This window comes from Carettochelys insculpta, chromosome 7, assembly GCF_033958435.1.
Source record: "Carettochelys insculpta isolate YL-2023 chromosome 7, ASM3395843v1, whole genome shotgun sequence".
Classification (NCBI taxonomy): Eukaryota; Metazoa; Chordata; order Testudines; family Carettochelyidae; genus Carettochelys; species Carettochelys insculpta.
In genome coordinates this window covers 21,536,435-21,554,987 of record NC_134143.1, presented here as the reverse complement: position 1 = coordinate 21,554,987, position 18,553 = coordinate 21,536,435, and the positions used below count along the sequence as shown (strand labels likewise).

At 40.1% G+C, this 18,553-nt stretch overlaps 1 protein-coding gene across 2 annotated transcripts in view; it reads right to left on the bottom strand.

The window, feature by feature from the left end:
• Positions 1-4: 4 nt before the first annotated feature.
• MMRN2 (multimerin 2) overlaps positions 5-18,553 on the bottom strand; it is a 52,023-nt gene continuing 33,474 nt past the window's right edge. For both annotated transcript variants that reach the window (XM_075000110.1, XM_075000111.1), the window contains exons 6-7: positions 15,441-17,375; positions 5-8,036 (exon numbers count right to left, since the gene is read on the bottom strand). In XM_075000110.1, the coding sequence (XP_074856211.1) occupies positions 7,651-8,036; positions 15,441-17,375 (2,321 nt within the window). In that variant the 3' untranslated portion in view covers positions 5-7,650. The remainder of the gene's footprint in view (positions 8,037-15,440; positions 17,376-18,553) is intronic.

The window sequence follows — 18,553 nt, the reverse complement described above, 5'->3', positions numbered from 1 at the left end:
TGAAGTGTCTTGATTAGTTAAGATCTATTTGCTGACATTTAATCTTGACTCTTTTTTCTGAAGCCTTTAAGGAAGATGGTTGTAGTTGCAAATAAAGCAACAGAAATGTAAAAACAGAACACCTTTTTAAACTATCATTGATTTCCCCCTCTTCCTCAAATATGTCTTCTTTAGGTTTTTGCTAGACAAAATGTGGTGATGCTGAAGGGTATGTCTACACTGCAGTTAGACACCTGTGGCTGGCCTGGATCAGGTGACTTGGGCTTTCAGGGCTCAGCTAAGGGTCTGTTTAGTTGCAGATGTGTCTGCCTGAGCTGCAGGACTCTCCTCAGAGGGTTCCTAGAATTCAGGTGCCAGCCTAGCCTGCTGTTAAATAGCCCCTTAGCCTGTGTCAGCTTGTATGGGCTCACCAGGGGGGGCTTAATTGAAGTTAGACCTACCCTGAGAAATACCTTAATCATTTTAAAAAAAAAAAAAAAAAAAAAAGGTAAATTCACTGAGCTGTGTTATTTGCTTGTTGGTGGGTGGGGTGGAGGGCAATGGAATTAGGCCAAGATTCTAAAGAGTGGTTGCCTAGTCCGAGCTTCAAAATCTGTTTGACACCTCAATAAATGTCCTGATATTCTCAAGGTCTGCATATGCAATAACTTTCATTAGCTCATATGAGAGCCAGTAGGTGCTCTGGACTTCCGCAAATCTGGTAATTAAGGTCCTAATTCAGCGAAGCACTAAAATATGTGCTTATGTCCCATGTGAAGTAACTTGCAGGATCCCAGCCTAAATATCAGCTTAGCTCCTAGCTTTAAATACCCATTTAATAAAATTTAAATTTTAATCTTGTTAATTTAAAATATTTTTCTACTTAATGCTGACTTAAGTCAAATTGTGTTGCCTTATAATGATTCCAAAGCCTTTTTAAAGGCGTATCAGATTCTTTCATCCTGTGTAAGTGTTCATTTCATTTTGTGGGTCAAACTTAATCCAGTAATTGTGTGTCAACTAGTATTTGGGGGAAAAATAGAGAGTATATTTGGCAAATATCTTTGAAGTGTAATGTGTGGCATATGCCTTGTGAATATGGAATTAAGCATTAATCAGTTTTACATGGAAATTTGTATTGTCTAGCAGGTTCCATCTTTTTGGATGGCAAATAACTTGTATCTTTGAAATAATTGAGGCTATTGTATTCATCGAGAGGAAGGAAGTATTTACATTCCTGGAAAACAGGTAAATCTTAAAAGAAATATGATATTTCTAGGAATGAATGCAGATTTGTGTTTTGGGTTTGCTGTTTGCTTATCTTAAATTTTTTATTTGAGGTTGAGTAGCTCAAAACCCCAAATTAGATAAAAGACATTACACCACTTCCACAGGCTTCTCACCAACTTGCAAGGAAGACATTATTGAAAGTATGAGACTTGGAAAACTTCCAGTTTCTTCATGAAGTCTAGAATCCAATAACATCATATAAATTATCACTTTATGTGCTATCAGATTCTTTGAATACAAATCAGCCATATTGTCTTCGTGTCCTAAAGTTTTTCAGTAAGATAACGGACTCAAATCATTTGAAGGGTGAAATCAGAAACCATTTTTTGATTACTGTAATGTTAAAAGGGAAATAATTTAACAGTTCTCCATTGTTGTGAAAATGCTTCTGTCAGAAGTCAGAGGACCCAATCCTGCTTCCACTGCATGTACCTCATATGGGGTGACATAAATGATATGTAATGCAGAGCTTTATGGAGTTCACAATATAGTAGCCATGATTTAATAGTTATAACAAAGGTGGAGTGGACATTTATTTTATGTAATTTGTTCAACAAATCTCATATAATTGTTGCCTTGTTCTGTATTATCCTTAAATGCAGTTAAAGCCCACATACTGTTGTGATGTTTGTGCTCTGACATACCTATGCCCCAATATTAAATGTATTATATTGTATACAAAAATAACGTTGTAGTTAACTTAGAGATGATGTAAATAAAATTGAGAGAAGGGTAAAACAAGCAGAATGCTTGCACTCTTGTGTTTGTTGTATGCCAAAGTATAGAATAATCTTTTAAAATGTAACACACTAATGTATTTTGTACAGCATCTGATTTAAAAGGTGCCTTAAGTTTACCATGAATTGCTTTTTTCTGTACACAGATTATGTCCACTGTATCATTTTTAAGTAAATAACCTTATTTTAGTACATATTAGTATGTGTTTTGTATTACTAAAAGACTTCTTCATAAGTATGTAATCATTTGAAAAGCAAGTACTTCCAAGTCATAGTCAGGTACTTCTCTGCTTTTCAAATACTGTGGTTTGGTTCAGTCTTTAAATCATTGGATAAGTTAACAATGGTTACTAACAGCTTTAATCATTGTTCTTTAGTGAGGCTCAAAGTTATTTGGTGGACTACCATTAATCATCCGGTGCCTTAAATTTGGGCACAGGATTAAAATCAGTATCTTAAATTTTCTCTTTGGCTCATATTGGAAGAAAAACGAATCCAGTTTTTAATGATCTGTTTGCTTGATCATTTGCTGTTTATTTGTAGTTTGGGGATAGGCCTTCTATGCATATGTTGCCTGTAAAGGTAAAGTTCTATTTGATATTTGAACTCTCAGAAACTCTTATGGCCAGTAGAAACAATAATAATTAGAAAGCCAGTTATAATTTAGCATTTTTATTGTGTGAAGTTTATCGTAGTAATTGCTTGTCTTACGGGTTCCAAAAGTGGCCAGTGGATGTAATATTTGAAAATATCCAGAGGGACTTAGCTCTATCAATTCCAGAAGGAGCAATGTTTATAGCAAACATAATTATGTTTTTAACAGCCAATATTTATGGTACCTTGAAATACAGACTCAGAAACGTGGGCTGGAAAGGGCCTAGGTACCTTGCCAACATCTTCGATTTTTAATGAGCTCCATCTAATCTGTGTGGTTGATAAGTAATCTGTTCTGTTGTACTACATGACATTATCATTGGCTAGGGTAAGATTGTATTTTTTGAATAGTATTGGAAGTAATGAGGAAGTTGTGTTTCAGTGAAATTTTGATGAATTTTTAAAATTTTTTGGTTAATCAATTATCACTTTTTTCCCATAATAATTGGCATTTGGCCATAAGGAGGCCCTATATTTTAAAGTTTTGAAACCTCCCCTGACTTTTGCTAAAAATCTTGGTTTTATCTATAACAGATATAACCTAATAAATTAATTTTTTCCATAACTAATATACAAAAATATGAGAGTTCTAAAACTGTTATTGGCCAGGGAATAAGTTTTTGGTGACCATTAGAATTTTAATGCAGTTAAATTGTTTACTGTCAGCAAAAATGTACTTAAATATGTTTAAAAGTCTCTGTTTGGGTCCAAGTGCTTGGAGTGGCAGCAGCTGGCACTGCTTTTGAAAGGTAAGTGGACATGGGGTTGGGAGAAGGCTGGGGGCAGTTTGGGACCATGAGCGGGAGGGAGGGTTAAAACCTGCAGGCAGCTCAGGTGGAAGAGGTGGGGGCTTGTTCCTCCTGGCTGCAGGAGAGGTACCTAGGGATGCAGGGGGTTTGGAACGGGATGGGGTGGGTGTTTGGGAGCGGGATGTGGGGGTTGCGCGGGGAGCTGTGGGCTGGGGGAATGTTGGGACTGGACAGGGGGTGGTGGTGTGCAGGGAATTGCCATGGGGCAATGGTGAGAGCGGGCCCTGTGAGTCCTGCCATTGGGGAAGGGGGTTGGACTCGATGGCCTCTCAAGGTCCCTTCCACTCCTAGTAGTCTATGATTCTATGGTAAGTGTCCCTCATTTTAGCAAGTACTCATTAAACGAGGGATGAGTGTACTTAATTGGAAGTGTCCGAGTCACCTGATTTTAAAAGCTAACTGAAGGATGCCAGCCATGCCATTGATGCTTTTGTCTGACTTTTCACTCTCATCTCCTCTGTTTTCCTGTTTTCTCCACCCACTGCCCTACCGTTCCACCTCAAAATATTCAAGCAGTGTAGTGCACAAACATGAAATTACTTTGTCAAAGGCTCAGATTACATATTTTCAGTCTTTATTGTATTGGAGATAGTAGTATAGAGAGATGCTGGCAATCCCACCAATGAGTTAACCTTCAGTCTTGCCCTGTTTAAAGAGACGTGCAGAGGTAACAGTGCAAAAGGGTGCTTTCATGTGATTATTATGAAGGTTATGCATACAGTGCATACAGGCTTCATTGCAAAGGGGCACTGTCAGCTGTAAAATTCAAGTATGGAGAGCAATATGCTGATGTGTTCTTAATAATTCAGTAGTTTAATACTTACAACTAGAGCTGATAAAAATTTTTCCAGTGGAACAGTTTACCATCAGAAAATACTGATATGACCAAATCTGTGTTTTCTGGGGTATGCCCATTTTGCCAGAATTTTCAACAGGAAATCATTGGAACATTTTATTTTTATAAGTTAGAATTGGTGCACTTTGACATTGCAATGTTGACTTACATACCATATTTAAAATATAAAAGCCGCAACTTTTGATCTTATCAAAATGAAGTATTATATGTGTAAAATTCAAAGGCTTTTACTTTTCATCCCAATTCAATATTAAACTAAATTTCGAAATCAGAAAATTTCCCTCAACTCTAACTTAACTTCTATATTCCATTTATCTTGGTTAATAGTTTTTAACTAACTAGTTTTTAACTTTTTGTTATCTACCATTAGCAAAGTGCTGGAATATATGGGTTGCAGACACTGCAGAAGCATGATTTTAGATTAAAAAAGAAAAAAACATGAATGACACATTCATTTGTCAAGGTATGATTTAACCTGTTTGTTTCCCTAAAACATACATTTGGGCCTAAATCAATTTGATAATGTCACATTAAAGCTAGCTTTACTATTCAGTTCAGTTCAGAAGATCAAGGATAAGCTAACTGCTCAGTGAGGAGGGAGAAACAGTATCAGAACACTTGGAAATGGCAGAGGTGCTTAATGACTTCCTTGTTTCAATCTTCACCAAGAAGTTTGAAGAAGGAGTGCCTAACAGTGAATGCTATTGGGAAGGGGTTAGGGTTAGAAGATGAAATTTAAAAAAACAACTTAGCAAAGTTAGTCTGCAAGTCACTAGGACATTATGAAATCCATCCTAGAATACTCAAGGAGCTGATAGAGGAGGTATCTGAGCCTTTAGCCATCATCTTTGAAAAGTCATGAAAGTCTGGAATGCTGGAAAAGGGAAAAATATAGTGCCCATCTATAAAAAGAGAAATAAGAGCAACACAGGAAATTACAGACCAGTCAGTTTAAGGTCTGTGCCCAGAAAGATAATGGAGCAAGTAATTAAGGAATCCCTCTGCAAACATCTGAGGAAGAAAATAAGGTCATAGGTAAGTGCCAGCATGGATTTGTAAAGAACAAATCACGCCAAACCAATCTGATAGCTTTATTTGATAGGATAAGTCTTGTGGATAAGGGGGTAGTAAGGCATTTGTTATGTACTTGCAGATCTTCTTATCAATAAACTGGGCAAATGCAATGGGGCTTCTATCAGGTAGATGCATAACTAGCTGGATAACTGTTCTTGGAGAGTAGTAATTAAGGGTTCAGAATCATGTTGGAAGGGCATAACCAGTGGGGTTCCTCAGAAGTCTGTTTTAGGACCATTTCTGTTCAATATTTTTAGCAGTGTTATATAGATATCGAGAGTATGCTTATTAAGCTTGCAGGTGACACCAAGCTGGGAGGGGTTGCAACTGCTTTGGAGGATAGGGTCAGAATTCAAAATGATCTGAACAAACTGGAGAAATGGTCTGAGGTAAATATATGGCCCCTTTTCATCTTGAGAGACAGTGGTTAGCAGTGGCGGTGAGGATCTATGGGCAGTGTTTGAGTCTGCAGCTTCTCTCATGGCTTATCCCTCCAATATTGCATTTGCACAGTCAACTGTAATAATTGCATGTTAGTGTATTTCCAAATTCTTGAGTCTGAGAGCTTTTCCTTCGAAGACACAGTTCTTTTGCGTGGCTTGCACATATACTATCACGGGATGATGTGCCCTGTTGTAACAGTTATCACCATGTATTTCGATCTGATGACGTAGATTCCCACAATTTTGGATCGAAGTTGAATTTCTTCATGGTGTTTTTGTATGTATCATTGAATCTTAGCTTTGGTCCTCGTCTTGTTCTCAACCCACATGACCTTCACCCTGAGGTAAGTAGGATGAAGTTTAATAAGGACAAATGCAAAGTACTCCACTTTGGAGGGAATAATCTGTTTCACATGTACAGAATGGGAAGCAATTGTCTAGGAAGGAGTACTGCAGAAAGGTATCTAGGGGTCATAAGCAGACCACAAGCTAAATGTGAGTCAACAGTGGGACACTTGCAAAAAAAGCAAATACGATCCTGGGATACATTAGCAGCAGTGTTGTGGGCAAGACAAGAGAAGTCATTCTTCCACTGTACTGTGCACCGAGTTAGCCCTCAACTGGAGTATTGTGTCCAATTTTGGGCCCCGTATTTCAAGAAAGATTTGGAAAAGGTCCAGAGAAGAGCAACAAGAGTGAGAACATGAGCTATGACGGAGACTGAAAGAATTGGGTTTGTTTAGCTTAAAGAAAAAGGAGACTGAGTGGGGAAATGATAGTGGTTTACAAGTACCTATAAGAATGTTATAGTGTTACAGGGAGGAGGGAGAAAAATTGTTCTTGGCCTCTGAGGATAGGACAAGAAGCAATGGGCTTAAACTGCAGCAAGGGTGGTTTAGGTTGGTCATTAGGCAAAACTTCCTAACCAACAGGGTGGTTAGACATTGGAATAAATTGCCTGGGAGGGTTGTGGAATCTGCATCAGCAGAGATATTTAAGACCAGGTTAGATAAATATCAATCAGGGATGGTCTATATGGTACTTGGTCCTGCTGTGAGGGCTGGGGACTGCACTTGATGACCTCTCCAGGTCCCTTCCATTTCTAGTGTTCTGTGATCGTGACCAAGTGCCTAGATAAATGAGAAAAGAGTGCCCTATCTAAGGCTATAAAAATTTACTTGTGTGTGTAACTTGATGCATAAGAGGCATCCCGTCACATTAATTGGGATTTTTCGCCTCCTTAAGTGTATGCTTAAGCACTTCACTGGATTTGGTTTGGCGGTTCCCAAACTAGTCTGTGGGTCACCAGTGGTCTGCAGAAAGTAGGAGGGCTAGCTGTTATGGACCTGTCATCTTTTAGTTATTAAAATTCATCACAAGCAGCTAAAACTATGTTCTTTACTAATAGCTTTTAAATGTAATTCATTGCTAGAGCTGCCACAGGAAAGTTATTCACTGTGGGGATGAAAGAGGTGGCCTTGCTGTCATGCCTAAGGGAGGAGGTACTGCATGAGACATTTCTCTATTAAGGTGTGATCCACACAATGAAAATGTTTGGGAATGCTTGGGCTGACATACTGCATTCAAAGTATTGATTTGTTATGGAAAAGAAACTCGATAAAATTCCTTTTCTGTGAATATGTGAATTAAAACCAGTGTGTCTAGAAAGAAATATGGAGGTAAATCTGAGACCATGCGATATTAAACATGCACAACAGAATTTACATACAAACAAATCACAGATCAGGCAATAATGGATGGTCCACTGCATCTGTTGAAAAATGTTCATTAAAGAACAATGGTACACTTCAAGTTTTAAATATTAGAAATCCTCCCATGGTTGTTCCAGGTGGGTTCTGTTTCACTATAGAGCCCTGAAGCAGTTCAAACCATACTCTCTCCCCCTCCTTTAGCTCTGCCATAGCAAAAGTAGTCACAGAATTTCCAGTTGTCCCTTTGTTATTACTTGACAGAGTCATTCTGTTTCCATTGCTGAAAACCAGCTGCCCTAGTGTGGGTCCTGGACTAAACTTCACATTGATAACAAACATGTAGACACCATTGTGAGGTGCTTTGAAGTACCCATCTTCAGGGAAATAGCTATTCCCATAATTAAGATATGTTTCATTAAATCTCAATACTTTTACTTCATCCCATTCTTCAGAGAATCCAACGTAGAATGCCACGGAAGAATCTAGAACAACAGAAACACTTGTAACAATACAGCAACTCTTCCCATGCTTGCTTCCTACAGGTAGATAATGGAACAAACCCTGTAATTGTGGTTACTACATATATATATTTGTATTAACTTACCTTGTTAAATGTAAATATTTAAAATAAGATAAAATGAAATTTAAAATAATACATCATCCTGCTGCCGTTCCCCCTCCTCAGGTCCTTTTTATCAAAAGTGACCATTAGCTAGAACTTCCCCTCCCTTTGTCTTAGCAAGTGCTCTTAGCTTTGTCTTAGCAAGCAGTCAGTCATTCCTTTTTACTTGTACATAGTTGTGTAGTATATACATGAGTTTATGCATATACATATTGTTGTATAGTATAGTAGTTAGCTGTTCGGTTAGCAAACCTCTTGAGAGGTTTGTTCTCCCCTCCTGTGAATTCCTGGCACTGGGGCATGCCTAGGTCACCTGGCTTCAAAGCCTGTGCAGTCTGTGGCAAGTGTATGCCAAAGAGTGATCTGCACCCTTTTTGTTTATAAAGATTTTGGGCAAAAGCCATCACAGGGCTCTCTGCTTGATTTATAAGATACTCATACCAAGAGCGTTAAAAAACAGTTCAGCATCTGAAGGTCATCGTTATGCAGGCAGTGCTTCAACACAAGTGCGCATTTTCAGACTCAGCCTGAATACTTCGTCCTTGGTGTGGAGTGCATCAGTGCTGGGGTTGGCACAAACACCAACCAAAGTTAAATTGGGGATGCTCTGCTCGCCCCCACTTAGGGAGATAACCTTAACATCACCACAGAGCAGAGTTTTCTCTGCCTCTGCTCCCAGGCTGTGGAATACTCTTCCCTGGGATATTTGCATGGTAGCAGCATTAACATTGTTTCAGCACCAGGTTAAAGCCACTCTTTTTACTTGTGTTTTTACTGGAGTTTGAATTTGTGTGTGTGATTGTTCTTTTGAGAAGTTTTAGTAGTTTTTATGTCCTTCTGGAGTTTAGTATTTTTAAGTTTTTCCTGTGTGCTTTTATTTTTAAAAAAATTTGAGATGCCTCAAATATTTGAAATAGAGAGGTGGGGTAAAAATAATTTAAATAAATAAAACTAAAATAATCTCTCATTGCACCACACATCAGTAATGCGGGTGGCCTATGTGGCAAGGAAACTTAGGTCCCAGTCCCCTTGTGTCATAGAAAAAGAAGAGGCAGGAGAGCACAGATCTCCCATGTCAAGAAGGAGGGAGATGATGCCATTTCAGCTCCAGCCTACTCTCTTCACTGTCTGTCTTCAGGGACCCTTCTCAGAAGCACCTCCTCATCCAGGAAGTTCAATTGCTCCTGCCCTTAGGAGCGGTGCAGGAAGTTCATCACGAATTATGGGGATAGGGTTTTTAGTCCTCCATACTAATTCCAAATCCAAGGGAGGGCTGAGACAAATTCTGGACCAACGTGAGCGAAACAAGTTCATGAAATAGATCAAGTTTCTCAGGGTCTCCTTGGCCTTGATAATTCCCTCCCTGGATCCACCAGACTGGTTCACTGCCTTCAACCTTCAGGATGCTGATTTTCACATCTCCATTTACCTACCCCACAGGAAATACCTCAGATTCATAGTAAATGGTGCATACTACCACTTTGCAGTCCTGCCCTTTGGGCTTTCAACCACCCCAAAAGTATTCACAAAATGCATGGCAATGGTCACTGCCTTCCTCTGCAGGCATGACAGATAGGTTTTCCTGTACATAGAGGTCACTGGCAACTCAAAGGTAGGTCAGTGTCCCAAGTACAGGCAGATCTTTTGTCCATAAGGCGCACTTTCACCACATAAACAAGGCAAAGTCCACTCTAGTCCCTGCACAGAGAATAGTTTGTGGCAGCGCTGTGAGATTCAATACAGGCCAAGGTGTTCCTGCTGGACACGAGGTTTCAAGCCCTGACTGATATCATTCATCACATCACACAGTTCCCCAACAGGATGGTGATCAGTGTTCCCTGTACCCTGAGCACTTGGGTGGCTGCCCAGGATCGATTCAGGCACCGTCCAGCTGATTAGCAGCGCACCCACAGCGGGGCAGCATTTTTTTATTGGTGGTGCATATCAGCACATGCCTTAATGCACACAACAAAATTTATTCTGGACCTGGATGGACAAAATTAGAGGGTTTGCTAAGGATGGAGACATTGTTTGAAACTCCTGGGCCATGTGGTGTGCACATTTGTTGTTCAGTATGCCAGACGCTGACCTCTCCAGTTGCGGCTAGTGTCAGTGTACCACCCAGACAGAGATAGTGCGGACAGGATGCAACCCATGGGGTTCTTGACTCTCCAGTAGTGAACACATGTACAGTATGCGTGCAGGTCCTATCTAGATCCCCACAACCCTCCTTGTCCCTAGCAACAGATGCATTTGATCTGGTTTGGGTAGTCTACTTAGGGGATCTCATGACTGAAGCACTTTGGGATCAAGCAGACCTCTTACTCCATATCTGTGTCAAGGAACTGAGAGTGAGCTGGTTAACATGTTAAGTCTCCCAGCCTTACCTGGCAAGACACTGTGTGTTAATACAGACAGCAATGTTCTGTATCAACAAACAGGAGTGCACTTTCCTTTCCTCTGTGTCAGGAAGGCCAGGTGTTGTAGGACTTACGTATACAACAGTCCATCCACTTGATGTCATCATACTTACTTGGACCCAGAACAAGTTAGTGGACCAGCTCATCAGGTCCTTTTGGGGTCACAAATGGTCCATGCAAACAGCTCTGCTGGAATCAGTTTTCCAGAACAGGGTCTTCACCAAATAGGCCTGTTTGCCATGCGCCCTAACAAGAAATCAACTGGTTTTATTCATTCCTGAGCCATAGCCCAGGCTCAACAGGGGTGCATTCAATATAGTCTGGGGGCACTCCTGCATTTCCTCCTATCTCGCTGATATACAAGGTTCTGCTGAAGATGAGGTCACACCATGCTCTAGTCATCCTCATAGCTCTAGCCTGGGCCAGACAACACTGGTACACATCTCTGCTAGATGTGTTGATACAGGCCCCCTCTCACTCCATCTATTCCTAACCTTCTAGCACAGAACGAGGGTTGACTTTGCCACCCCAGCCTATGATCCCTCCACTTCCAAGTATGACAGCTCCATGGCTAAATTCTCTGGAGCTTTCATTGAATCGTAGAATGCTCTGATGTAGTGAGACAAGTCCTGATGATCCGTAGGAGGCCCTCCACTAGAGCAACCTACACCACCAACTGGAAGCACTTTGCACTATGGACAGTGCAGCAAGGGGCCCAATCTCTGCCATTTATGACTGTCACTGTCACCTCAAACAGCAAGGACTGTCAGTTACATCCATTAAGATGCATTTGGCAATAATATCCACGTTTTAGCCAGGAACTCTGTTTAGCTTAGTTCTTAAGGATTTGAAGAGACTTTATCAGGAGGTTCAACAACCTCTACCTGTCTGGGACCTTAATCTGGAATTAAGTGGTTTTCATGGTCATCATTACTTCTATCAGGAAGGTGTCCAAACTTAGGGCTTTTACCTCAGATCCACCATATACAGTATTCCATAAGGATAAAGTTAGATTGAGACTTCACCAGGCATTGTGCTGAAGGTGGTTTCCTCTTTTCACATGAACCAGGACATGTCTCTCCCAGTTTTTTACCCTAAGGCTCACTCCATTGCCATGGAGCAAAGCCTCCACTCCCTAGATGTTCACAGGGCATTGCTTTCTTTTATGGAAAGGAATAAACCAATTGGAAGGGCTCCACAACTGTTCGTAGCCATAGTTAACAAAATGAAAGATCAGCCTGTGTCCTCTCAGGCAATTCCATCTTGGGTAGTGGCCCATGTTCCCACTGAAGAGAAATGCAGGGCGGTGACCTGTTCCTCTATTCATACTTCTGCAGCACAGTGTGCAATTACCAATCGTTCATGAGAGGGCATAGTGCTCCAATCAGTGCAGAACTCCAACTCCGCAGCCTAACAATGATTTGGAACTCACCAAGTTGGAATGCACCTGAACAATCACTCGAAGAAGGAAAAACAGTTACTCTTCTCTCATAACTGTTCTTCAACATGTTATTCCTGTCCATTTGAATACCCTCCCTCCATCCCCACTGTCTGAGGAGCAGGCAAGAAGGAACTGGGGAGGGAGAGGGTTGGCGGGGCCTGATATTGGATGTCATGAAGGGAGCACTCCAGGAGGCACCTGGACCAACCATATGGCTACCTGCTAGAGGGGAAAAAAATCTGGCTGCTGTGCACAGACGTGATAAACTACCTAATTGGAATGGACGTGAAAAATACATCTCAAAGAACAGCAGTTACCAGAGGTGAGTAACTCTTTTTATCAGGGCTGAGGAGTCCATCATGGACCAGGACCCTGCCATGCTAGGCATTGTACAAACAAAATGAACATGCCACAGAAGTTTCCATAATTCTCGTTAAAATAACCCCATTTGGGAAACACATTTAAAAGCAGTGCCTTATTTAAAGTCTTATTATAAAAGACTATCAAATAATCAGGGAGTTTGTATTACCTTTGTATATAGCAGTGGTGAGACTAGCCATGTTAAAAGTTAACTGGTAAGCCTCATCTCAAACGGCTGGGGCTTACCAGTTATGCTTAACCATTAAGGGCTGCCATGAGCAAGGGGACTCCAGCACATTTGGAGCAGTCCACAGAGGCCCCAGGAGTGCAATGGGTGGTGGGTGCTCCAGCCTGGCTACAGTAGCCCCCATGCATGGCAGCCTCAGGAGTGCTGGCAGGGGGGGGCCCTCCAGCCTGGCCAAAGCAGTTGCCATCTGTAGTGCCCCACCCCATGTAATGGGTTAATCTTAATATTTAACCAGTTAACTAGTTAAATGGGATTTTGCAACCCTATGTGAGACCATTCCTGGAATACAGTCTCCAGTTCTGGTGTCCACTCTTTAAAAAATCATAAACACATTTTTCAAAGACAAGAATAATCTGAGGGGTGGAAAACATGCTTTACATTTAAAAAAATTCAGCAGCACACACTGCATAGTTTATCAATAAGAAGGTTAATACACTACTATGGTCTGTATATAAACAGGAAAAAGATTTCTGATAGTGGCCTTTAGATTAGCAGATAAAGGAGTAAAAAGATTAAATGGATGGAAGCTGACTTCAGACTGAAATGAAGGTTCCCATTTTTAACAGGGAGAATAAAAATCATTAGAATATATTGTGTATGGATGTAACAGACTCTCCAAGATTTGTATGTCTTTTTAAGGGATATTATCAAACTCAGTCAAAAGGCTTGATGCATGAATAACTGGGTGAAATTCTATTGTCTATGCCATGCAAGAGGTCAGACTAAATTATCAGAAACCTGTGACTCCATTGCGAAATTCTTTTTTACCAGCAGAGGGAACTACAGTGAAGCATGATGGAAAGGAACCTGCGGAGTAAGTGCCAAAAGCAGTCAATAAGCAACACATTGTAAGTCATGAGAATCTTAGGTCCCATTCAGAGCTTGTTTAAATGGGGGTGAAACTGGAAAGTTTTGCTGAATCAACTAAAGGTATGAAGTTAGCATACATAAAGTATGTGATGTGAAAGCCTTGGGTGGATGATCTCACATAATAATAAAGTGGCTTACTTTATTGTAAATTAATCTTTGACATATTAAGTTATAGCACACTAAAGCCATTTTACTTCAGTTGATTCACCTAAACTTTCCTATGTGTCTTATGTACACAAGTCTGAAGTCCTTACTCAGAGAAGCAAGAGCTATTTCAGTGTGATCACATTACAGAGCAGGCTTACTGAATGCTCCAGTCTTAATGTTGTTTAAAAAAATAGCAAAAAACATGTACTTGATTAGTCAGTGGAAAAATACAGTCTTCTATTAAATAACTTTTCCTGTTGCACATGAAAACCTGTTCTTAGTTATAGACTACCATATCCTGGAGGAACACATTGGAGGAACAAGATAGATAGATAGTACACTTAAAATGTAAAAAAAAGGAAAAAAAAAAAAAAGTAATGGGTCGCAACGAGAAAGTGCAGGTCAGAGACAGCTGTCATTTTTTGTATACAGTGTAGATGTAGCCATGTCAGTCCTACAATAGTAGAGAGACAAGACAGGCAAGGTAATATTTTATTTTAATCTATCATTTTAATGACTCTCTGTTTAACTTTAGTTTAGATCTTGATGCCGATTGACAGAAACGATGTAACAGAGCATTCAATTTGCTGAAGTTCTGGTATTTGAAAAACAAATATGCATTTATGTATGTGCATAGATAGCCACATATGTTTTATTTAAAACATACTACAATAAACAGCATCCTCTGCACTTTCTACTCCCCGAGAAAGTGATTAAATCAGTAACCTTGGAAAGTTATTAGACAGAAAGGACAGTACTGCATCAACATCAGTTATTCTGTAGATAACAACAGTGCTGTCTTTTCTGTCTTGCTAGTGAGCATTAAGTTCCCCTGAAATTGATTATTGATCCATACAAACTCTCTGTTTATGTAATCTAACTGCATTTTTTCCCCATTATTCTTACCTGGGCCAGCCTGAAAGTGGCTGGTGCTGTGAGCAGGGCAATTGAATCTTGAGCTAGGATCATCATACAAGCAGTGCTCTGCTCTATCTACAGCTTTGGCATGTAGTATTAGTAGTGCTCCAGATGAACAGGCTGGGGGGACTCATAGTTAATCATGAAGAAGCAGGTTTGCAGTAAAGAGGAATTAGTAACTCATAGTAAAGTGTTAAGTGTGTATGAATCTCTAACATGGAGAAACAATATGCTTCCTTTGGACCTAAACTTTTTCACTCTGCTTACTCAAGTTACCTAGTTAAGTTAGTGCTCCTGTTCTTGTTAGCAAAATGAACAGAATTTGGCCCTTCCTGGTCCTCTCACACTCAAATAATGGTACAAGCAAGCAGTCATGTAGCACCTTAAAGATTAATAAAATAATTTTTAGGTGACTAGTCTTTAAGGTGCTACACAACTGCTTGTTTGTTTTGTTAAAATACAGACTAACATGGCTACCTCTCTGTTTCTGTTCAAATAATGGTGAACACTGAGCCAGTGTTTGGAGACCCAGCAGGCTCATTGTGACTCAGAACAGGAAAACATAAGGTTGTCACCAGCAATTACAAGCCAGACATGGAGCTTTGAGTGTTAAGGGCAGTTACTTGGGTGTTGTAAATTGGTAACTCTGTTGACCACAGTAGAGTTGAGCCACTTTTTACCAGCCAAGGAACTTGCTTAGTGCAGAAGTTAAAATTTGAGGCCATGTCCAAAATGCAACGTCAGATCTTTGATTCAGCTGAGAAACTCATCATTTGTCACACTATATATACCAAGTAACTGAAGTATGCTGTGAGGCCCAGAAACAAGCCACAGAATAGGGAAAGGATGGCAAGAACCTACCTTTTTCCAAACGCTCAGCCTCTATTTTCTCTCTTCCATTTATAATTTGCATGTGTTTTCTGTTCTCATCTGTCTGTTTCTTGTCTCTTCTTTTTTGCTTCTCATGGCCTTTTTGCTGTCTCCTCATCTTTCTGGTCATCATTGACTGAATCTTTGTAATATCCAGACTTATGTTTGAGGCAATTAATTCTTCATTACTTCCAAACAGTTTTTGAAAAATCTGTAGATGGTGTTCAAAACTCTTCTTGGTATTCACAAAATCTGCCCTCAGATTCTCCACCGAAAGGCTGAGTGGTTCCACTAGATTTACTACAGTGTGATTGCAGCAGTGATTGCTCTCATTTCTCCATGACTGATGCCTCTTGCTCTCCATACTTAGATGTTTTATCTCTTGTTTTAGGTTTGCGATATCATCATAGGATGTATTGTCCTCAGTGTCATCCCTGGAAGCCTCATGGTTAGGTTCCATATATTCAACATTGCTGTGTGGGCTCCTGACTTCTTCAGAAGTGTGTGTTTGCTTTTTATGCTTGGCGTATTGAGGGATATTCTGAGCATTTTGGTGACTCTCCTGGCCCATTTCCAGGAAACTGAATCTCTTTGTAAGGGATTCTAAAGTCACATTTTGCTCTTGGACTTTATCTGAGATGTGTCTGAGAGTTCCTTGTAGTTCAGCTACTGATGATATTAGGGCACTAGGGTTTTCTTCAGACAAGACCTCCATAACCTCTGGTCCCAACAAAGCCTCTAATGCTGTTTCATGCCTCATTGCATCCTCCAAAAGAGAACTGAAAGAGCTATTGAGATGCTTTATGTGGCCATGAGTTTCCTCATATTTCTTTTTCAAGAAGCTAATATCTTCTGACAAAATCTCAATCTGGGCCTTAGGAAGAGAGATGCTGTCCATCAATTGTCTGCTTTGTTCCTGTTGGTAACCAAGAGACTGGTGGATAGACTGAAGAGCTGTGGACAACTCTTTAATTTTGCTCCTCAAGAGGTCCTTGAAAAATGTCTCCGTGTGTTGTACTTCCTTTAAATTTAGCTTGGTGTCCTCTACTGCATCAGTGATATTCTTTTCATCTTCTTCCAGTGTGTCAATGTCAAAAGATACCTTATTACAATTGCAGTCTCTCATGTACTTCAAGAGATCCCAGTGGCTTTCTTGAAGATTTGAGAGGGTATAGTTGAGCTCCAATATCTGTCTGTCCAAAGCCTCTTTGTTCTCCTCTATAATAAGTGATTTTTCCATTAAGGCTACTCTGAACTCCTCTGAGTCATGCTTTGACTTGGCTTTTAAGTCCTTAATCCATTTGTCTAAAACAGAAATATCCTCAAAGGCCACATCTGAGTCTATGTACAGTTCTCTAAGCTGCTTTGCATGGCCTATCAGGGTCTCATTGAGTTGCCTGATGGATAGCCAGAGAGCTTCATCTTTGTTGCCATAGTGTGAAGAGAGTTCTGTTAAGTTTCTGTTCAAAGTCTCTAGTTCATCTTCCAGGTTTTCTTGCTCTTGTTTCATGTCTGTCATGCTGTTGTTCAAAGCTAGCAAATGGGACTGCTGTATCTTATGATACCTCTTGAGTTTCATATCAGTGTCTGCCTTGATCATGGTGAGATTGTAATGAATGGTAGCCTGCTGCAGGTGTAGATGATTGTCTATTTCTCTTTTCAGCTGGTCTACTCTGACTACATTTTCTTGAACTTTTGATTCAAACTTAGTTCCCAGCTCCTGAAATTCCTTCTTGGGCACGGTGCTTTCTTGGAATTTCTCTATGCTTTTTTTGTTGGCCTCCACATCCTTGGACAAGTTTCTTACCATGCTGGAGAGGTTCTGTAAGCTTTTATTGAAGCTTGCCCACACTGGGTTAAAATGTTCTTTTAGGAAATTCTCAACATGGGGAAACAGCATTTGCCGAAGGAGGCTTTCAGGCAATTCTGAAACACAAAATTAAATTGTATAACACAACATTTATGAAAAATATTCTGTAAAACTAAAAGAGAAAATTGAAATGACATTTTGGGAAAATAAATTTTTCCAGGTTGGGACCAGATTTGGAGATGTCCACCAAGGTCACTGGCTAAGTATTTTTGCAACCATAAATATCAATATAAGTATTCAACTTAATTCTCTTAGAGAAAAGCTTAGATTTTTTGGGAATATTGTGGCAATTACCACAGAAAAATAATCTTCCAATTTAAATTGAGATAAATCATTACAGTGTTGTCTTTCTAAGTCTGCAGCCTGTTTGAATCAATAGTTCTGAGACGTGTAAAGTACTACTGTTCATCTGAGAAGCTTGTTAATTCTGAGCACCTATGATGAACATTTCTCAACTGGCCATTTTAGAAACAGCCCCACAAATTAACGTGTATCTCAGAGTCCCATAATGCCTTCCCCTCTGATACCTACCATGCAACTTATCTCAAATACAAACTTGTACAACACACTTAAATCTAAAGAAATTAGGGACAGCACAAACTAAAATGACTTTAAAGTGAAACATAAGGGAAATGCTCAAACTTAACGATTACACTGGGCCTGGGCAGCATCTGCAAAGTAGCCTATAATGGTATGTGATATCTTCTCTCTTCTTCATGGTGGTCACCTCACATAGGGTGCGTCTACACTAGGAATTAACTTTGAAGTTAGCTTTGAAGCTAGGCACTACATCGAAGTAGCCAGCAGAGAGTCTACACACATTTTCCCTTACTTCAAAGTTAACTCCAAAGTAGGAGCCCAAATTTGAAGTCCTTACTCCATTCCTAGGAATGGAGTAGTGTCCTGCTTTGAAGTTTAGCTTCGAAGTAGGGTGTGTGTAGACGCTCTACGTTGAAGTTGCTTACTTCTATGTTGTACTTCTAAGTGAGCAACTTCGAAGTTATTTTTGTAGTGTAGACACAGCCATACTGATCTTTCTCATTAAGAAACTAGGTTCTAAGAATCCATTGCTCACTAGTAGGCCCAATTCAGCAGTAAAGGTATATATATGGAGGACAGGATGACGTGGAAAAGAATGAGTGTGTCTGTCTGAATTATGTAACTTCCACCAATCTGTGTGCAATGACTGTGAAGAACATACACAGTGAAGGGAGGAAGGTGAAGGGCACAGTGG